Source organism: Neophocaena asiaeorientalis, unplaced genomic scaffold, assembly GCF_003031525.2.
Source record: "Neophocaena asiaeorientalis asiaeorientalis breed wild unplaced genomic scaffold, Neophocaena_asiaeorientalis_V1.1 scaffold91, whole genome shotgun sequence".
NCBI classification, from domain to species: domain Eukaryota; kingdom Metazoa; phylum Chordata; class Mammalia; order Artiodactyla; family Phocoenidae; genus Neophocaena; species Neophocaena asiaeorientalis.
Window position 1 is genome coordinate 5,008,311 of NW_020173198.1, and position 23,304 is coordinate 5,031,614.

At 37.2% G+C, this 23,304-nt stretch overlaps 1 protein-coding gene across 4 annotated transcripts in view; it reads right to left on the reverse strand.

The window, feature by feature from the left end:
* Positions 1–23,304, reverse strand: part of TNRC6A (trinucleotide repeat containing adaptor 6A) — a 95,993-nt gene that overhangs the window by 64,505 nt on the left and 8,184 nt on the right. For 2 of the 4 annotated variants that reach the window (XM_024744624.1, XM_024744622.1), the window contains exons 1-2: positions 9,832–11,968; positions 2,117–2,138 (exon numbers count right to left, since the gene is read on the reverse strand). In XM_024744624.1, the coding sequence (XP_024600392.1) occupies positions 2,117–2,138; positions 9,832–9,891 (82 nt within the window). In that variant the 5' untranslated portion in view covers positions 9,892–11,968. Of the gene's footprint in view, positions 1–2,116; positions 2,139–9,831; positions 11,971–23,304 lie in introns of those variants that run through there. The other 2 variants (XR_003003216.1, XM_024744621.1) reach the window with 2 other exon arrangements.

Below are 23,304 nucleotides of genomic sequence, written 5' to 3' on the forward strand. Positions count from 1 at the left end.
GGGTGGGGGGGGGGGGGGGGGGGGGGGGGGCATGCCACAAGGCTTGCAGGACCTTAGTTCCCCAACCAGTAATGGAACCTGTGGCCCCTGCACTGGAAGCTCAGAGTCCTAACCACTGGACTGCCAGGGAATTCCCCACGTTCCTACTGAATTAATTTGGCAGTGCTACTCCCTACATCATTCCACATCCCTGTAACTTTCTTAGACATCCAAATTCAAAGCCACAATATCACCTTCTGATCTCACCAGTTGCCAATCCTGTCAATTACATCTCAAACATCTGTCATCCATCTCCTACCTCTACTGTCAAGACCTCAGTTCAAATCCTCATTACCCTAGTCCTTCTCTTCTCTCTCTGGTACTGCTCCTTTTTGGTGACACTAGACACAACTGACAAAGAATGTTCTTAAAGCATAGCTTATGACCATGACCTCTAAACGCAAGAACCTTTGCTAGCTCTCCACTCTTTAAGCAGCATGAAGTCCGTCCTCTGGTTCCCCCTACCTCTATGCCTATATTCGGCCCCTTCCCTTTAACACCCCTATACTCATTCTCTGAATATTCCCTCTTCTTGTCCACCTGCCTCTTCTGCCCAGTGTCTTTTTTCTGTTAGCTCCATCTTTCAAATCCCTGCCCATCTTTCAACCAAAACTTTCCATGTAAGTAATTGCTAGATTTAAAAGAATGAAAAAACAAATGATGTCACCATCTTCTTAAGCTCTTCAGTGGCTCCTTGAGTACATTTAGCATATAAGGCCCTCTCTGACCTGGCCCCTGCCTACCTCCTTCAAAAAACCCTTCAACCCTGACCACTTATCACTAGGTATTTAATGCTCTTGGAATACCACCAATGCACATAACATCACATTATGTCTTGTCTCTGTGCCTTCAATCATGCTGATCCCTCTGCCATTTCATTCTTTCTTTGACCGGCTGTCTCATCTTTAAGACTCACAACCTCAAAAAGGTCTTCCTTATCTGTTCTTGTTCACTCTCATACAACTGCACCTAAAAATGTTACCTTAAGCAATGCCTCGGACTTCCCTGGTGGCGCAGTGGTTAAGAATCCACCTGCCAATGCAGGGGACACAGGTTCAAGCCCTGGTCCGGGAAGATCCCACATGCTGCTGAGCAATTAAGCCCATGCGCCACAACTGCTGAGCCTGTGCTCTAGAGCCCGCGAGCCACAACTACCGAGCCCGCACATCACAACTACCAAAGCCCACGCACCTAGAGCCCGTGCTCCGCAACAAGAGAAGCCGCCGCAACGAAGAGTAGCCCACGCACCACAATGAAGAGTAGCCCCTGCTCGCCGCAACTAGAGAAAGCTCGCACGCAGCAACGAAAACCCAACGCATATAATAAATTTATTTTTTAAAAAAAAAGCAATGCCTTACCTTAACCTCTAATAAAAACAAGCAGTTTTGAGTGCAGTATCAGCCAAATGCAGAGATTATACTTTTGGTATAGCTTACGTAAAAATTCAGAATCTTTAGGCCTAACAAGTTCAGCATCAGAGAGCCCTACCCCTTTCATTACAGGTAGTCAACTCCTGGGAAGGTGAAGAACTCCTGATTCAGGATCTGAGAGGAATCAGGTTCCCGTTTCTTTACCACCCTGAAGTCTTTTGCTTGGCATGTACTGGGGGCTGTTCAACCTAATCATAATGATAGCAATCTACTATTCTCAGTGATAATATAGAATGGATGTCAGTCTGCCTACAGGAAGAAGTGGGGGACAATATTATACAGAGAACAAGGAATAAAGTCCTAGAGGTAGCTCCAGACAAGAAGACTTTTAGATGGAAGACTGAAGGAAAGGCACATGTGCTCAAAGACTCCAATCAAGGAAGTATGTTAGGAAGTGGTGTTTATTCTAGGAGATAAATGTAAGGTAGGTCTCGAAACAGTATATTTTTAAGGTGGTAATTAATATATACTACAATAAATCATAACCCCCAAAAGATGACTCCACGGTGATGTCACTGAAGAAGTCTGTCCCCACCCCCTGTTCCTTTCATGCTCTTCTCTCTCCCATCCTGGAGGTGAATAAAAATGCATATCAACAACCTTCCTTTAATGAAAAAAAGAATAAAAAATAGCTTTAAACAACGTACCTTTGATTTTTTGTTCAGTGGCCTAAAATAAAAACAAACAAACAAAAAACAATGTAAATATGAAACTGAAAGAAATGGACTGTTATGATAAAATGCTCATATATTACTATTACATAAGACATACACATTTTTATTAAATAAGGAATTTGTCATTTAGATGAACTGCCTAGGAAAAGATATGCAAAAAAAGCATGCTTTTCCCACAGATGTGCCCCATTGTCCCTGACACAATGTTTATTAGTAAAAAAAAAAAAAATTCTGGAAATGCTTTAGTCACAAAGCAGAAAAGACACCATTGTATGACAGTATAATAATAATAATGATAAATGGAACTTCTCTTCATTTAGTTTTAAAATTATATAACTGTCACCTTTACCTTTAATGGATCTAATGAGTTTTTCAAATGTTTAAAGGGCTTCAAATTTTCTTGTATCACATGATAAAACATGAATTAAGTTTTCTGGAAGAAAAGCTGCATAAAGCTTCTTTGGCCAAATTAGTAATACATTTAATTCCTGGAAGTTAGGCTGCTACAGTTAAGTATGGTGAACTTTTAAGTATTTTTGGGTGGGAAAAATTTTGAAACATTTGTCACTTCTGACACATCTGACAATTCAATTAAAATGACTGTGTTCTGAAGTTAAACTGACATGGGTCCTGCTTCCCATGCCTGCCCCTACTTCCACTGTCTCTGACACAACAGGGAGAGGGGTTTGAGGACAGTAGGACTGCCTCAAGGTGGCTGGCTCAAACTTCAAGGGCCTCAAAAAGAACTGATTACAGACAAAGGCCACAAGTGAAAATCAACTTTTTGATTATGCCCAACTGTGTGGGAATCCTAAAAGAAAAAGATACAAGGATAGGCAGGGAGGTGAGGGAAGACTGAATAATTAGTAACTGAATAACCAGGAATTGCTTCTAAATGAAGATAAAGCTTTTCTTAACTGTCAGAGGGCAGGATAATTCATTTTGCTTAGTCATATTAAATTGTTACCAAAAACACCATTTTTAAAATTATATCATTATAGAAGAACTATGTGGTAAAGAACTATATGGCAATTACCATAATATTGAAGCCACACCAAACATTAATCTTTCCCCGGAGAGCCAGAGAGTCGATCTAGGCACTGAAGTACTTTACCAAGTTTTAGAGCACTAGTGACACATAAAATAATGGAGGCCCATCTTTTACTTTATATGGATCGAAAATTAAAAAAAAAAAAAATTGATGGAAGGACAATGGCAAAAGACCAGTCAACTAGCTTGAACACTTCATTTATTTCTGGAAGAAATTGTTTTTAAAATCTGGTAATAGAAAAATAGTCTTATTAGAGAGAACTCAGTATCTGAATACTTCCAAGTATTACAAGCATCATGTCAAACTATAAGATAACATAATTTTCTGAAACCCAAAAAATAAACACGGAAATTATTCTGCATGTTGAAAACAGATTGTGTGTTGTTTTGTGCGTTGTTTTGGGTTTTTTTGTTTAACTCACCTGGTCTCTTCCACAGTTTACTTCCAAAGGAAACTAGGCTACAGTACATAGAAACCATGACCACATTACTAAACCCCAAGATATACAGTGTTGTTCTTCTAGGCCTTACAGCATAAAGGATATCTACTATGCCAACTCCTTTGGGAAAGAAACCTTCATGTTGCTTGAGAACAATGATCCACCTCATTCAGTATTGTGTCATCTACAGAGAGCAGCACCAGGGGACACTCAAAGGAGTGTCTGAAGGACACCTATCAGAACACCAACTAATATAGTGAAAGAATATAAGTAATAGAACCCAAGAGCTCCCGATTAGGAGGAAATGGAACTGAAAGAGTTCCATTTCGTTCAAATAGGTTTTTTGTTGGTTGGTCCAGGGAACTTGTATATTACTCAAACTATTAAAAAGAGAATTTTCCAAGTGGGGTCAGTGATTTTAAGAATATTTGTCTGCACTGTTCAAAATGGTGGCCACTATCCCATGTGTTTACTGACCACTGAAACAGAGCTAGTGTGAAGTGATATGCACAAAATACATACCAGATTTCTATTATTCAGTATTTTTTAAAAAGGTAAATAATTTCATTGATAATATTTTATACTGACTACATGTTGAAATAGTAATATTTTGGATATACTGGGTTATGTAAAATATATTAAAATTAACTTCAACTGTTTTTGTTTGTTTTGTCTTACTTTTAAATGACCTTGTCATTTAAACCCTCTGGGTCTCAGTTTCCTAATCCCTCAAATGGAGAAGGAGAAAAAAAAAACTGTTCTGCTTACCTTTTCAGGGCTATTATAGGGCTCAAGTAAAATATAAAAAGATCTTTTCTGGATAAATAATACTATTCAAACGTGAGGTATCATTGTGGATCTTGTACAACAGAATTAAAGGATTCTGGCAAACTGAGAAGCAAAAGTATTTCTATTTTGAATATTTTTTTCTTAAAAACAAAAAACCTGAGCTGTGATTCCACAAACAATTATCACAATTGCCTCAGTTTATCAGTGAAGGCATCAGACAAGTGGCAGACACACCTATGCCAGGTCCATGCCAGGTGCTTTGTTTCTGTCAGGCTCTGCACCACTTGTCCCAGCTCCTCGACCCCTAAGTACACCTCAGTGGTTAAGAGCTCAGAGTCTGAAGCCAGACTGCCTGGCTTTGACTCCTGGCCCCACCATTTACAGTGTGACCTTGGTCAGAATTAGTTAACTTCTCTAAAGCTTGGTTTCCTCATCTATAAGACAGGAACAAAAACACCTACCTCAGAGTTGTTGTGAGGCTAAAAGGACTGAACTCATATAAAGAGCTTAGGGGAAAAAAAAAAGAGAGCACGCTTAGGACAGTGCCTAGCATACAGAAAGCATTCAACAGATATTCCCTAGTGCCCTACTCACCCATGCTTTGGCTCCTTCCTCTCACAAACTTGACTCAAACTCACTCCCAGCTCCCAGGTCCTACTTTTTTCCTCTTTTTCTAATCATCTAAAATGTCTTAACAGTGCCAGGCATTAGAAACTAAAACAAGGACTAAAGAATTAATAGTCTGATTCACTTATTTTAAATGAGATAATTACTGGTTAGAGATCTTTTCTGTGATTTCTCAGCAAGCAGCCAGCACACTGTCTAGGACCCAGGTCTGCTGAATTATATTTTTAAAAAAAGAAAAGAGAAGAGTAAGCTTAAATAAGGGCCAGGACTGTAAAGACAATACCTAACTGCCCTTGATGAGTACAATGCTCCAGGCCTGGTTATATTACCACTTAGGTTACTGAGAAAATTTGCTACTTAGACTGATGAATATGGTCTCTAGTCTCAGAACAAAACAGCCTTTGGGAGACATAACTAGTAAATACTAAAATTTCCAAAAAGGAGGAATGAAATTGGAAGTTTTCTACAATGTAAGTCTAATTTAAGCTCGAAATGAGTACGTTTAAATCCACAAAGCCTTTTATAAAAATCCCTTCAAGCTTTTAACACAATAACAAAAATATCCATGAACACTGACTTTTAAACATTCTCAACCGAAAGATCCCAATTTGTGTTGGTGCCTCCTTCCAACCCTCAACCATTATATGCTTTCTAGGAACTACAATTACATGTTTAAAGTAAAGTTTATACTAAGTGATCCTCTATAATTAACCTATTTCTCATCCTCCTTTTTCCTCCTCACTACATTTCCCTCAAGATTCCATCTAGAAATTTCTTCTAAAAACAGAACCTAGAGATAAATCCATGATAACAATCTACTACTACTATTGTTACCCTTTTCTTAAGTACAGAAACTACATTCCTGTGCTATATCAAATTATTTTCTGAGCCTAGAATCAGAAGGTAAGCAAATAGCCATAATTCTTAGATGTGAAATAGAAGGCTTTTCAAAAAATAAAAAATCATCCATTGATTTCTATTATTAACTAGAGATGTATGGAACTGAAATAAAATAAAAACCATGTAATTTTGTGTCAAAACTTTTTTAAGGAATTTAAATATTTAAATTGATATTTAACAGACAAAATTAGAAAAACTATCATAGTACAAATAGTGCAGTGAGCTTTGTTTGGTGTCTAATTGTTTATATAAGGAGTTGTATATCTAGTTTTTTATTTAAAATAGAAATTAACTCTGGTCTGAATTTAAATTTCTTTAAAAGACCACAGTTAGGGACTGTTAAATCTGTTCTCTGTATTCATGGCATAAAGACTTATTAAATGCCTTATAAAAACCACCATATTACCTCCAGCTTTAAAGTTCGCCTTTAGATGGTGAAAAATAAAGTAAAAGTATAAGATAATGTTCTGTACCAAAAGGATAAAGCCATAGCACCGAGTTTTGGAAAACCTAGGGGAATAAGAAGATTTCAATTCTATTCCTGTTCTGTCACCCTGATGGTGACACTTAGCTCATTTTAATGCTTGTGTTCCTTATATATAAAATGAATGGATTAAAACAGCATCTGAAGTCTTTTCAGAAACAAAAATATATAGTTTTTTTCAAAGTGTGCATAGATTACATAAAACAGACAGATTGTTTTTACTATAGTGACTTCATGTTTCAACATTTATATAAATGGGCCTGTCTCCCTAGCTTATGGAGATCTCTGTCACCTACCTGGATACACCTGCTGGCTCCTACTACAGACAAAAGACAAGCTCCAGGAAACTTATCTTAAAACTCCTGTGACTCACAATATATCATATGGGCTATAAGTGTGCCAACTTGGGATATTTTTCCTTTTATTTTGTTTTTAAAGAGCTATTTGGTAACAGCCTACAGAAATACCAGCTGTCCTCATTTCACCAATGGGTTGTATTCAAATTCAGTTGTAAGCTGGTTATCTAGAATTCACAGAACAGTCTCATTTACAGTGGCATTAGTCTACTAAGCTTAACATTTATTAGAGATATTAAATATTCCTTTATATTGTGTTCAATCACTAGATACTACTTTTTCTATAGGATACATAGGAATCCCTATTAATGCTGAAGATCTGACAAAAGAAAGGGGGAAAAAAAAAACCCTCCCCATCTCTCTAATGGTTATGGAACCGTATCTCTGATGATGGTTCCAGTGGGACATAGTTGGGGTGAAAGCCTGGAACCCTACAGTGAGTGAGGCAGGGATGGAGTGGTAAACAGTATGAAGAACTCACTTCAGATTTTGTGAGGGGCCAAACGCCACGAAAATCATCATTCGTGTGTTAAAGACACTGCCTTGGTGATTTAGATTTGGTTATAAAGAATATAAAGGTAAACTTTAGCAATCAGAGTCATTTATTTGTATATGTTACAACTTAAAAATTATACTCACATTACATATTTAAAAATACAATATTTAAAAATTTTAAATTTCTCATTACAAGAAAAAAATTCTCCAATTAGGTATGGATATGATTAACCAGATTTACTGGGGTGATCGTTTCACAATACATACACAAATATTGAATCATTATGTTGTACAAATGAAACTACTAAAATGTTGTATATGCCAATTATACCTCAATAAAAAAAAAACACTATTTAAAGAAATCATTCGAGGGACTCCTCTTTCTTCGAATTTCCTCAGTATATAGAGTAAATTCCAAATAAACATGCTTCATTATATAATAACTTAAGGCCTCTTCTCTAGTCATTTCACATACATCCTGACTTACCAGCTAAATCTTGAACTCCTTAGAAGCAGGGATCAACATGGCCTAATGCATCACTCAGATGCTTGCCAAACTAATGATTCTACACAAAGTATACTCAAGCATCTTCCTCAATATATCTCAAGTTTCTGTGAGGCTCTTTTCATTAAGTAACTGGCCTTCACACACGGAACAAGAGTCTGATAAGCCTTCCCCCAACCTTAGACTTACAGAGGACACAACTTTTTCATAACAAATCCTAAGCAAAGATTGATCAAATTGCAAAGACGATCCTATACCAACAGGCCTGTGACAGAGGCCTAAGGCATTATCAATGCCAAAACTCTATACTAGGAGTCTATTCCAAACCCTACGACAATTACCAATGCATCTCTTCCCATCACTCTTGAGTTAACAAATGGCCGCCAACAAGGGTCACCTATTAAATCAACTCATCCTCATCACTCTTAATCCTCCACAGTGCTCTGTACTCTGCTCTTCCCCAGTTTACTCGCTTCATCACACCCTAAACCCTGCAAGTTCAGAACTGAATTATATTTCTTTTCCCCTTTCTGTGTATCCCCTAACCTGGTTAACTGCTCCCAAAATGTACTCAGCCACTCACTCTGGAACCTAAAAGTCAATCTAGGTTACTCTCCCTTCATATCCTTTCAACAAATTCTATGGATTCTTTTAATAGTCCCTTCACCAATATCTCAGTCTCTAGTTTCTACCCCTTCCAATCCAATTCCACAACTGGCCATGGTTCTAAATACAATTTTAAAATACAAACTTTTATGTCACTCTACTAAAATGTCTTTGGTGTTTTCCCCAACACCCGATGGCCAAAATGGGAGAAGTGCCAACAGCTATGACCAACCCCTCCAGTCTCACCCCGACACTTCTACACTTGGCTCCTTCCCACCACCACCCCCTGCAATCAAAACCCATACTTTAACACATACAGGCTATAGACACTTAATTCTCAGTTTATACTGCTGGAATCATTTTCCATTCTGCTCCTTATTCACTTGGCTAATTTCTATGCTAAGAAAACTTCCCTGTCCCTCTACCCCATTTCAGGCTGAGTTAAGCACTTCTCTCTGGGCTTCAACAGATCCCTACCTGCCATAGTTTTGTATCCTGTTTTTCCCTACTAAATAGTGTGGAGATAACTATGTTGCTCTAGTCTATATCCAGTTCCTAGCACAAAAAAGGTATATATTAAAAATTAAAATCATACCTTTTCATTAGAATACAGAAATGGAACAGTAACGTCACCGGGTCTTTTAGAACATTTTTAAGGTCTCTGAAACGATGTAGCAGGAGATGAGTGCCTAGCTCAGTTAACTGTCATCAGCCTCTAGTATTAATTTGGAAAAATCTTTACAGGCATCTTTTATTTTTCTGCAATTTGTGTTGCTTTGATTACAGTTTTTGATTAATGTATTGGTTAAAGACCTTTTGCAGCAATTATGTCTTAGGCTTATTTTTAAATATCTTAACATAATCTTCAAATTTTAAAAAATCAGCCCAGGTACTAAATAAAAAGAGAAAAGGAAATTGACACTTTGTTTCCTATTATGTTTATTATTTCCTTTATTACTTTATTTTCTATTATGTGTATGTATTACATTATCTTATTTTATTCAACTCTCATTTTACAAAACATAAGGAAACTAAGGCCCAGAGAGGCTAAATAAAGTTGACGGCCACACTGTTCTGTATGCTATGTGGGAGAGCCTGATTTCAAAGCCTCTCTATGCAGCTACAAATTCCACGCTCTTCTCACTATAAAATGATGTATTATGAAAACCTAGGAGCACCTAATCGAAAAATAAAGACCTATGCAAAGCACTTACCTTCGAGAAAAATTATTGGCAAAATCAAATAACTATGCATTAAATTGTACACACTTAACAAGTTACTATTAATGCATATTCAAAGACATTAAATATTAAAATGAATCTCCACTGAAGTTAAAACATTAAATCAAATGCTTTAAATAATCCGGTAAGAGTAATTTTCTTTTTAATCTATGTTTAAACTGCTTAATATAAATAATTAGTTTATACATATACTACCTTCTTTTGAGCAGCTTCCTTCTTTTTCTTGTCGTCTTTTTTCTTTTTCTTTTCTTCCATCAACTGTTCTTCTTCTTGCACTAAATCCCTGAACCACACAGTTGCAATTAACTTTCCCAAAATGAATTAATAACAGTAATGTTGCATACAGATTCATTTTCACTCTTATTAGAAGGCATGGCAAATTATTCTTTTATCATTCATTGAAATAAAACACAACTTGCAACCTCAGTCTAACTATACAGCCACTGCACAGTACTTTTCTTTAGTAAGCCACAAGTAGTAGAGCTTTTATCTTAATGTTATATCAAGGAAGACAACCTAAAGTTAGCAAATTTTACACTGGGAAACAAGCAACTTCCTCTAATTCTAGCATGTAAACAACATCTCATGAGCAGAGTTACCTTGCTTCTGGCCCCAATTATCAATTAGTAGCTAATGGCAATGCCTGGAACCTTCCCCACAATCCTCTCCTGACCAGGTATCTGGGGTATCTTCAGCTCTCCTTGCTCTAAAAAGCTTTATACCTATTTTTAGAACACAACTTATTCATAAATAGATGATTTGTATTTTAGCATTATACTAATTTCATATCCTATAAACATTCTAAACTATTCTATCAATACTTGGGAAACAATCCATAATGCACTAATGTAAGTAAGTTTGTTTCAATTCTTAAAATCAGAAATGTTCAAATTTGTCAACAGAACCTCTGGCTCGGGATTTCAAAATGAATGGGCAAGTGTATTTGTCGTCTCCTTTCTACTCTCCCTCACTGAAATGATAGGGAAAAGGGTACTAAATCTATTCAGAGCTGATGAATATACAAGAGCAAAGGAAGCTGCAACCTACGAATAAACACAAGAGAAGTCTTAAACAGCTGTATGTGCCATCCTGTGGTAGAGCTCCAGAGAGGCTCCAAGATTAGAGCTGGTTGAGCAAATAGGCACAGAGCAAAGACTGCATAAGGAATAGAAAGTCCACAACTACTCAGCTCTTTCCATCCACTTTCCATTCCTATATGGCTACATGGCCACAGGTAGCAAATGCATTTAAATCCAAAAAAACAATCAACACCCTTCACATACACAGGGCTCCCCATCAGCATCCCCCCAACCCTTTCAAGGTAGGGGACTACTGGGTAATGTAATCTACACAAAGATGGAGGAAACATACTCAAGTTACCTACATTAATTACCCTAGAGTCTAGAACCTAAACCTTCATTCATAATATCAACAGACAACCAAAAATCACGAGATACTTAAAGAAAATCAATACACAAAGAAAAAGTACCTAACTCTGCCCCGAGGAAGCTTTCCAGGGGGGACATTATGAATACCAGGCAGAGAAGGTTCAAGGGACATAAACTAGACACTTGGGAAATTGTAAATAATTCATTAAGGCTGGAATGCATATGGCAGTGGGGATGCAGTGGAAGATAAAATGAGAAACACAGACAAATACATACAAAACTAGAAGGGGTGCTATAGGTGCACTCCATTGAGATTACACAAAACTTAAGTTGGCTTTGCTGATGGAAGAAACTGAGAGAAGACGCAGGGAGACCATGAAAAACAAAATGAGTGACATTATGTAAATTGATGGTAATTCAGTAAAGTTAACTATACCACTGCTAAAATCAGAAGTTGGAAAAAGAGGATGATAACTGTTGCTGTATTTCATTCCATTTTGTTCAAAGCAGCACTGTCGTGTGGCTAACAGAGTAGCAAAACAGACTCAAGCCAACTGTAATCATGACTCATTCTCTAGCGTTCCGTGTGAGGGAGGTAATGAGACTGAGCAAGCTCACTCACTGTACTCCTGGAAGCCAAGGCTGAGATAGCCATAGCATGTGCGAGAAAGAACAAATTCGCAAACAAAAGCAAATAAGTTCCATCATCGTCATGTTACTCAACCAAAGCTGTTTACTAGCTCCAAATACTTAAACTCCTTCAGCCTCAGTTTCTTCATTAAAACTGGGGATAAATTACCGTATGCACCTACTTCCTAGCATTTCTGTAAGGTTTAAATGAAGAATGCTTACTTAACACATTTGAGTAAGCAACTCAAATGCCTAGTCAGGAACCCCTCTCACCAATTCTCAGTGGCATCTCTAAGACTGTATTCACTCTACTTTTGTCAAGATATTTAGGGTCACTTATTATGCAGAAACTCAGGAATCTTTAGCATTTGTTCTTTGTGTTTGCCTGTGAATTACAGACAAGTCCTTTTCTAACCTTGTTCTACATCACTATAATTTTACTCTATGGGATGTTCCTTTACTATTTAACCGGAATTTTTTTCTCCCTTCTCAAACTTCATTTTGAAGACTTTTTGATGACATTAGCAAATGTTTTCCTGACCAAAAATGGTCTCTTTAGTACTTAAAAGATGAACCGTATTTCCTCAAGGAAATAATATAGTATCAGTTGATACCAGAAGCATAAGAGAAAAAAGTTCTCTTCTTCAATACTGTCATCACCACCAACTAACCACACTTTTCCCACATCTCCTTCAGAAAGCCAACTGGAAAAATATATATAAATATACCTAAACACTTCGACTTTCAGAATTTAAATGCTAGTAGAGAGTCATATAAGATATTTGATTCTATCTTTCACCACATCTATCAAAAGGAATAAGGGTCGATAGATCTGATAGGTCTAAGTTGTCCGTGTTGTACATGCTAAGTTGTACATGCTCCACAAAGACGACATTCCAGTCAGCAATCATTCGTCCCTTGAAAGTTAGTAGCAAAATATCTCAAATATGCAAGTTCTGGATCTAGGAATGAGAACAAACCTCTGAGTGATTAAAATGTTACAGTGACTATGCTGGGCAGTTTAAATATATTTTCCCATTTGTCACTTTTTTAAAACGATAGGGACAGGTTTCCCTTCTATAGATGAATAAACTGAAGCTCAGACAGGTTAAGCGACTTGTCCAAGGTCATACGGTTAGTATACAGTGGAGTAAGGATTCAAATCTTGGTTCTCAAAGTCATGGTCCTTCCTTTCCCCTACACCATAATACCTCCCAAAGTACTAGCTCTCTTTTCAGAAGCCATAGAGAATAATCCTTTTCCTTTAGATAAGTTAAGTGATAGATCTTCTCACTTTTATCTTTTCACCAGACTGTGTGCCTCCACAATCCTTTTCTTATTTCCTTCCACCTTTTATAAGAACACTTAAGAACAATGTACTACAGGAAATACAAAGTATTGGAGTTCCAAAAACCATGGGGTGTATAATCAGGAGCAAGAACTGCAAAAGACTCAAAGACAAAGACTAAACAACCACTGGTTTTAAGAAGAGGGGACCAGGCATTGGTGATATTTAAGACAGCAATTTCAGTATTTTTTATTTTGTGAATGTTTGTGGGAGGACAATGTGGGAGAAACAACTAGACCACAACCAGTGAATAGTTGTAAAGTCCATACTTGAGGAGTTCAATCGTTTTGTGGGGTTTTTTTTGTTTGTTTGTTTTAAGAAGAAAGAGAAGTACGAGAGTAGCTAAAAAGCTATCAGAAGTGAGCAAAAATGCCTGTCTTTTTAAAAAAAACACTCATGAAAAATGCAAGGTGCATGACAGAGTACATAGTATTCTACCATTTGTGTATAAAGTGAGAGAGCCTATGTATTCATATTCATCTGTATGTGTCTAAAATGACTCTAAAAGAACACCTAAGAAACTAATAGTAATTGTGGGGGAGGAAGCAGAAGGAACTAAGCATTTGGGGCCTGAGAGGAAGGGAGATCTCACTGTATAAACCTTTTCATACAGTATTTTAGTTTCTGAGCTATGTAAGTATTCAAAAACTTAAATATTAAAAATTTTCCAGTGTTAATATTACATTTTACTATTTAAAAAGTAAAAGGCTGTTCTGTTTCTGGTTTGCTCCGAGATCCAGTCATGAATGCATGCTATATTCTCTTAGATTTCTTTTTTGTATCTATTGAAAAGGTTACAGAATTTTTGTCTTTTGATCACTGATATGATTAACTCTATCGATGGATTTTCTAGTATTGAACCAAGCTTTGCATTTCCTAGTATAAAGCCAATTCAATATATTATTTTTTTAAATAAATTGCTGAGTTTTCTTTCTAATAAAGGCAAAAAACTGTAATGCTACACTATTTTTTTATACTAATTTCACTGGCAAAAATGTTCAAGAATAGTAATATCCAGTGCTGGCAAAAATGAAAGTTAAGAGGTTCTTGCTTATATTACTGGTAGAAAACTACTATAACCTTTTGGAAAGTATTGTGGTAACAGTTTTAAAAATTAAAGTTACACATAATCTGAGAATTCCCTGGCGGTCCAGTGGGTAAGAATCCGCACTTCCACGACAGGGGCCACTGGTTCAATCCTTGGCTGGGGAACTAAGATACTGCGTGGCGGGGGGGCGGGGGGGAGGCAGGAATGAAGGAAGGAAGGAAGGAAGACATAATCTCTCCAGCCACCCCATGCTTCAGAATGTGTCTTACAGAAATAAAGCACTAGTACACAAGGCCATATGCGTATGAAGGTTCACTGCAAGGTTCACAAGGGCTGAAAAGCTGAATGTCCATCAATAAAGAAACGGCTTTATAATAGCATAGCATATTGGATTGAAAAAAAAGTTGATCTGTTTATTGATTTGAAGGAATGTCCCTGACATTGTTAAATGAAAAAAAAGCAATTTGCAGAACTGTGAACAGTGTTAGCCTATATTTTTTTAAAGTTGTCTGTTTGTATATTTGTATAACTTTATACAAATTTAAGGAAAGACATGAGGAAATACCCTCCTGAACTAGGACACTAGAGTAACCTCACAACTGAACCAACTGTTTGGGGAAATTGTTATGTTTTTTAAAAAGCATATCCCCATGGAAAATGTTATGGTGAACATGCATTATTTTTGTAAATTAGTACCAAAAAAATGTTTTTTAAAAACATCATGTCTAGGATTTGCTTTTACTACTCCAGTCCCCACCCCATCTTCCCAAAAAAGGAAAACAGAAAAATGAAACAAGATTGACAAAATGTTGACAATTGCTGAAACTGGGTAATAGGTACGTGAAAGTTCTTTATTCTGTTCTATTTTTGTGTATGTTTGAAATTTTCCATAATAAAAGACAAAAATGATCACAAGCCTCCAACCAAATGATTAAAGGCAACAAGGTGGGAGATCAGAGACAGATGAAGCAGATAACTGTGTGAACCAAGTGTCTTAGGAACAGGAAGAGGATGGGTAAGGCAAGTGTCCATAATGGCAGCAAGATAGATCTGGGATCTAGAAAGCCCATCCTGGAACTGCTCTTCCTGATGCTTGGTCAGTTTTCCCTACATTCCCAACACGAGTATCATTAAAAACAATCACTTCCAAAGGATACTCCTGTAAACTGCTGTTGGATATGGACTAGCAAGGACCTCTGGTGAGCAACTTAGAAATATCTATCAATATTAAACTTTTAAATGTCACTATGTTTATGACCCATCAATTTCAATCTAAGCCTCTACAAAGGGAAATGTACAAAAATAGATACTGCAAAATAATAGCCTAAAAGCCAATCAATAGGGAAAAATTAAACAAATCATAATGTACTCATGCCATGAAATACTACGCATTAGTTTAAAAAAAAAAAGGAGGGGAGTTATAGATTTCCATGGTGTGCAGAAAGGAGTTATTAACACAGCAGGTATAAGACTGTGATCCTAAGAAAGGACTGCAAGGTTGGCCACTGGCTGGTGTCAAGGAACTTGGATTTCAGGGAGGTTCCCACCAATCCCTAACTGATATGGGTAAGCTTAGTACAAACAGTATAGTTTTGCTGAAAGCCTACGTTTCTTATGGCAGTTGGGAATTTTGGTACACGTTAGGCAGAGGGTACCTACATAACCAGCCCCTAAAAAAACCCCTAGGCACTGAATTTCTAACCAGCTTTCCTGGTAGACAGGTTTACATATGTTATAATTTGATGCTAGAGAAATTAAGCACATCCTGTGTGACATCACAGGGACAGAAATCTTGGGAGCTTATACCTACCTAGTTTCCTCTGGATTTTGTCCAATGTGCCTTTTCCCTTTACGGATTTTGCTTTGTATACTTTCACTGTAATGATTCACAGCCATGAGTATGACTATATGCAGAATCCTCTGAGCCTTCCTAGTGAATCATCAAACCCGAGGGTGGTCTTGGGGAACCCCCTCAACAAATGTGGCCTTACAGAAAAGATCTCTAAGACACACTGCTGAGCTGAAAAAATGTCACGGTCCAGATTATATCATTTGTTAAAAAAACAAAAACAAAATCCCATTAAAAAAAGTACACATCCACAGGATAGCAAGGAAGCGGACCCTCAAGGTACCTGGATGATCTGACTCTCTGTATCCAAAATCATTTAATAATAACCTACAAAATGTTTAATCAATAAGAATGTGCCTGGGGATTCCTAACGTCAAGCCGTCTGCTGTGTACTGGGAGAACCCAAGTAGAATACATGGTTTTAAACTACAATTTTGTAGGAACAACAACTGAACACACCCGCAATATGGAAACAAGAAATCATTTGGTAGAGGCCATAAGCAAGTTCAGGAAAATAAGACATGCATATGAGCTGTTACAGCTAAGCAAAGCTTCATGGAGCAGTAAGAAGTTGATCTGGGTCTTAAAGAAGAGGCAGGATTTCTAAAGAGAGGTGGGCTTTTTCAAGCAAGGGAGCACACAAAAGGGCATGGACACCAGCAAAGCACAGAGAACTGTTAGCATGGCAATTTCAGGGTCCAGTGTTGACTGGGATAGAAAAGGGAGGAAAAGCACTGGGTAAAAGTAGGAAATAAATTTGCTCAATAGGGTGAGAAGACTGTTGCAGTAATCCAAGTAAAAGTGTTATGTCCTGAACCATGATGGTGGCAAGCAGAAATGAATAGCAAAGAATAAATCCAAGATAATCACAAGAAATTGGAACAGTTGACAGTATTAATAAGAATGGGGCTTCCCTTGTGACGCAGTGGTTGAGAGTCCGCCTGCCAATGCAGGGGGCGTGGGTTCGTGCCCTGGGCTGGGAGGATCTCACGTGCCGCGGAGCGGCTGGGCCCGTGGGCCATGGCCGCTGGGCCTGCGCATCCGGAGCCTGTGCTCCGCAACGGGAGAGGCCACAGCAGTGAGAGGCCCACGTACCACACACACACACACACACACAAAATATATATATATAAATCAATAAGAATGACAAAAGAGAGACAAGATAATGACAACTCCAGATTATAGAAAGCAAAAATTTTTAAATGGAGGCTCTGTTAGAAATGATTATAGAAAATAGGGGGCTACTTTCCATAGGGCCCAACTAGCCTATCAGTCTCAACCTACCATAAGCCAGCTCATCTTCACACAGAAACCAACTGTATGTTACAAGCTAGTTTTGAAAATAATTTCACATCTTCTGCCAAAAAATGTTGTTCACCTACTTTTTCTCTTACAATTTATTGTTTTCTCCCAGCCTTCCTGCTTCTCCTTTTCCTATCTGCTTGTCAGCCTCTTCTGTTTTCCTCCTCCTTGTCCTCCTATGCCTAAATTAATCACCAAAGCCAGTCTAGCACCACAACAGGAAGTCACTGGTAACCTTCAAAGCTATAATTTCACCAGATAGTAAAGATGGAAACCAAACTGCTGCAAAAGAGGTTAAGCATGATCAGATTTTCAAAAATTTAGCCATGATATGAAAAAAAAAACCAGGATAAAACTGAAGTTTTTTTTTTTTAAATAAGGAAGACTAGTACTTATTTGGAAGTAGAAAAGGGGTTAAGGAATAAAGGTATCAGAGAGGGTGATAATAGATGGGGTAACACAAGAGAAGCTTGTTTACAGTCACAGGTAGTTTATACCTGCAAATGCTAAAGTAGTTAAATAAAACTGATACATCCATAAAATGGAATAACTATACTGCTGTAAAACAGATAAGGAAGGCCTCCATATTCTGATATGAAAGGATCTGAAAGGTATATAGTTAACTGGGGAAAAAACTAAGGTTCAGTATACTATCTTTTGTGTTAAAAGTGGGGAAGAGATAGGAATATATATCCCCCATGTGCTCGTATTTGCGTAAAGGAATTCTAGAAGCACACACATACAGAAACTAATAAAAATACCTATTTGTGATAGAAATATGTGGAGAAAAGAGGACAAAAGACAGGATGGTGGCAACACTGTGTATTTCTAGATAGCATTTGATTCTGAACCATAAAGCACAGGCAGGTAGTGAAGTCAGCGTATCTTCCTCTTAAGAATGAAGAGAAAATAAGAAAATAGGACATGATGAGGTATCAGTGAAGATACAGATGATACATAGTCTGGATCTCTTCAAAAAGTAGGAGGTTGAGCTTGAAGGGGGCTTCTACTGGCCTCATAAACTACGCAATAAAATAATGCTAGTAAAGGATTACAACCCACTGAATAAATGAAGAATCCATGAGTCCCTACTAATATGAATAAATGAATAAATGGATGAATTAACAGGGTAAAGGGACAGATGGTACAGTAGAATGTCAACTAATGTAGCAAAAATAATGGACTTAGAAAATCACCATTTAGCAATCTATTGACTCAGGCAAGAATCTTGATGAGAAATAATATATTTACATAGTTTCAAAGTACTCCCAACAATATAATTATTAATTACAAAGAGAAAGTACTAACTTTACGGTGGTGAAACCTGACATATACCAGGTAGTTGGTATTCAACTTACCCAAGTAGTTTAAGTTACCATCGCCAATAATGAGATAAATGGACATGATGCACCTCCTTATATGAGGCAATAAGCAAAACAACATCAGTCCTGTGCTGTTCCTGCCAAAAACACATAATGTAAATCTAATCAAGAGGAAACATCAGACAAATATAGATTGAGAGACATTCTACCAAATAACTAACCTGTACTCTTTAAAAAATATCAAGGTCTTCAAAAACAAAGACAGACTGAGAAACTGTTCCAGAATACTGGTGACTAAACAAACTTGAAAACTAAATGCAGCCTGTATCCTAGATTGAATCTCTGACCAGAAAGAAGTTTTTTTTTTTTAATTTGCTCTAAAAGTTATTACTGAGACAATTGGCAAAATTTGAGTAAGATCTGCAGATTTGCTATTAAGACTGTACTGAATAATACTTTTCCAATTTTGATAATGGCACTGTAGTTACTAAGAAAATGTCTTTGAATTTAGGAAATACTTATTTTGTCTTTAAATTGAAATATAGTTGATTTACAATGTTTCAGGTGTCCAGCAGTGATTCAGTTTATACACAAACACACACACACATTCTTTTTCAGATTCTTTTCCATTATAGGTTACTATAAGATATTGAATATAGTTCCCTGTGCTATACAGCAGGTCCTTGTTATTTTATATATAGTCGTGTGTATCTGCTAATCCCAAATCCCTAATTTATCCCTCCCTCCCCTCCCCTTCAGTAACCATAGGTTTGTTTTCTATGTCTGAGTCTGTTTGTTTTGTAAATGACTTGATGTGTATTATTTTTTTAGATTACATATATAAGCGATATCATATAATGTTTGTCTTTCTCTGACTTAACTTCACTTAGTATGATAACCTATGTTTGCAGCAACACAGGTCCACCCATGTTGCTGCAAATGGCATTATTTCATTCTTTTTTTATGGCTGAGTATGTTAGGAAATAAATATTTACGTTTTTAGGGGTAAAGGGACATCACGTCTCTAAGTTACTCTCAAATGGTTCAGGAAAAAACCATTATGCATGTAAAAAGAGAATGAGAAAGCAAAGGTGGTTAAATATCACCGTTTGAGGAACACAGATGGAGGCTATTCAGGAATTTTTTGTCTAGTAAAATTTCTCTCAGACTGAAATTATTTTCAAATAAAAAGCGCAGGTTGGGGATAGTGATATTAGAATTTTAAAAGAACCGAAACCTCCCACCGTAGCAACAGGAGCACTGTACAGTTTACAAGGTGCTCTGAAGAGATCATCCATTTTGAACCACAATGCCAAAACACAGAATTTATGTTATTGCCATTTGACACTAAAAGAAACCAAGGATTGGAAGCTCTAAATGACCTGTACAGTGTAAGACAATGGTAAAGGCTGACCCCAAATCCGGTTTGCTAAACTACGCTCCTAAATCTACTCCTCTTTTGAGGCTTAACAATTACTAGTTCCTTCATAATTCTTTCCAACTCAAATAAAACTCACCCTTGACCTCTAATTAAACAATGCTCATTTTCTAATTATTTCAGATGTTAATCTCACTGTTCCAAATAGAACTAATTACTGTTCTGGGGACAAAAAGCAGTTCTACTTATATTAGTACTCCAATTTAATACCAATTCCTTCTTCCCTGCTGTTACTAACACTCTAACCCCATCCACCACCAAACATGCACTCTTTTCACTCTCTTCTACCCACATTCTACTTCTTTAAGAACCAGTTTAAATCCAATCTATTCAAACAAGCATTTCCTGGGCAGCACAGCATGAGGTTAAGAGCTCTGGCTCTGATCCCAAAGAGATGTGGGCTTAAATCTCAACTCCACTACCGCCTTGTGTAAGCAACTTGTTTAATTTCTCTAAAGCCTCCGTCTCCTTGTTTATAAGAGGTCTTAAACTGTACCTCCCTCAGAGGGTTGTTGTGAAGATTAAATTAGGTAATGCAGACGAAGTGCTTAAGAGATGCACATAAGTGTACACTAAACATTAGCTACAAGAAACTAGGTACAAAATACGGCACTAAACTAAAGTTAGGACACAAAGAAGACTGCGACCAAAGAAAGGAGAGCATACAGTAGAAAACGGAATTGACACACCTCTTAGAATGGCTGTCATCAAGAAGACACGAGGTAACAAGTGTAGCAAGTGTTGGTGAGGACATGGAGAAAAGGGAACCTTTGTGCACTGCTGGTGGGAATGTAAATTGGTGCAGCCACTATGGAAAACAGTATGGAGGTTCCTTAAAAAACTAAAAATACAACTACTAATGGCCCAGCAATCCCACTTCTGGGTATATATCCAAGAGAAATGAAAACAGGATATCAAAAAGATATCTGCACTCCCAAGTTTATTGCAGCATTATTCACAAGATACAGAAACAACCTAAGTGTCCATCAATGAATGAAGAAGGTGTTGTATACACATACAAAGGAATATTATTCAGCCTAGAGAAAGAAGAAAATTCTGCCATTTGCAACAACACGGACGAACCTTAAGGGCATTATGCTGAGTAAAATAAGTCAGACAGAGAAGGACAAATACTATATGATTATCACTTATATGTGGACTCTAAAAAACCTGAACTTGCAGGGGCTGGGGGATAGGAGAATTGAGGAGATGTTGTTAAATAGTACAAACCTGCAACTCCTGAAACTAAGGAGAATAAGTTCTGGAAATCTAATGTACAGAATAGTGATTACAGTCAACAATACTATGTTGTATGCTTCAAAGTTGCTCAGAGACTGGATTTTAAATGTTCTCACCACGAAAAAGAAATGATAATTATGTGACATGATAGAGATGTTAGCTAATGCTTCAGTGGTAATCATATTGTAATACTGTAGACCCTTGAACAAGGCAGGGGTTAGAGGCACTGACCACATGCAGTCAAAAATCTGCATATAACTTTACAGTTGGCCCTCCAAACCCACAGTTCCACATCTACTGATTCAACCAACCACAGATCATGTAGTACTGTAATATGTATTTAGTGGGGGAAGGGGGGGGATTTGTTTGGGGGGGGGGGGGGGGGGAATCTACATATAAAAATCCACACAGTTCAAACCCATGTTGTTCAAGGGTAAACATGCATATAAATATCTCAAAGCAGCAAGCTGTACACCTTAAACTTGCACAAAGTTAGATGTCAATTATATCTCAATAAAACACACACAAATACACGGGCAATGCACTAACTGCTGGGGGGGAAAGAAAATGGAATTAATTTTGTTAATCATACCTAATAAAGTGGGAAAAAATTAAGAAGAAAAAATGGAACTGGATATATAAAAACAATTATTAATGCACAATGCAGAATGAGGTAGATGCCAAACCAAACAGCTCAAGACCCCAGATTGTAGATTCCAAACCAGACCATACCTGGTACCAAAAGACAAAGATATCACAAGAAAGGAAACCTACAGATCAATAACCCTTGTGACCACAGACTCAAAAATCCTTAACAGAAGACTAATAAATCGAATCTAGCAACATATAATAAGGACTATATGCCTTGCCCAAGAGGGATTTATCCCAGGAATGCAAAGTTGGTTTAACATATGAAAATCAATGTAATACAACATTAACAGAACAAAGCATAAACCAACGTGACCTCAACAGACACAGAAAAAGCATTTGACAAAATCCAACACCCTTTCATGACAAGATAAAAACATTCAAACTAGGAATAGAAGGAAACTTCCTTAATTTGATAAAGGCCATCTACAGAAAGCCCACAGTTCACATTACACTTAATGGTTAAGACTGAATGCTCTTCCTCTAAGATTAGAAACAAGACAAGGATGTTCACTCTTGCCATTCCTATTCAACATTTTACTATAGGTTCTGGTCAGAAAAATTAGGCAAGAAAAAGAAACAAAAGGCACCAAGATTGGAAAGGAAATTATAAAACTTATCTTTATTCACAGTTAATATGGTCCTATGTATAGAAGTCCTAAGGAATACACACACATACACACACACACACACACACAAAACGGGTTCAGCACAGATGCAGGATACAGGATCAACATACAAAAGTCAATTGGCTAATGTTCTAAAACATGTATGAACCTTGAGAATATTATGCTAAGTGAAATAAGCCAGTCACAAAAGGACAAATATTACGAGTGGTTCTAGGAACCACTCAAGAGGTTCCTATAACAGTCAAATTCATAGACAGAAAGTAGAATGGTGCTTCCCAAGGGTAGAGGGGAGGAGAGAATGGGGAGTCATTGTTTAATAGGTAGAGTCTCAGTTTTGCAAGATGAAAAGAGTCACTGGCGGTGACAGTTGCACAACACTGTGAATGTGCTTACTGTCACTGAAACGTACACTCAAAAATGGTTAAGACAGCAAATCGGCCGTACCAGAATTTAAAATTTTTGTGCTTCAAAGGACATCAAGAAAGTGAAAAGGCAACCCACAGAACAGGAGAAAATATTTGTAAATCATGTATCTAAAAAAGGACTTGTATCTAGAACATATAAAGAACTCTTACAACTCAACAATAAAAATATAACCAACTGTAAAATGGGCAGAGGATGTGAATAGACATTTCTCCACATCAAACACACAAATGGCCAGTAAGCATGTGACAGGATGCTCAGTATTATCAGTCATTAGGGAAATGCAAATCAAAACCACAATAAGATATCACTTCACATCCACTAAAATGACTATAATCAAAAAGAACAATAACAAGTGTGGGTGAGGATGTGGAGAAAATGGAATACTCATACACCGCTGGTGG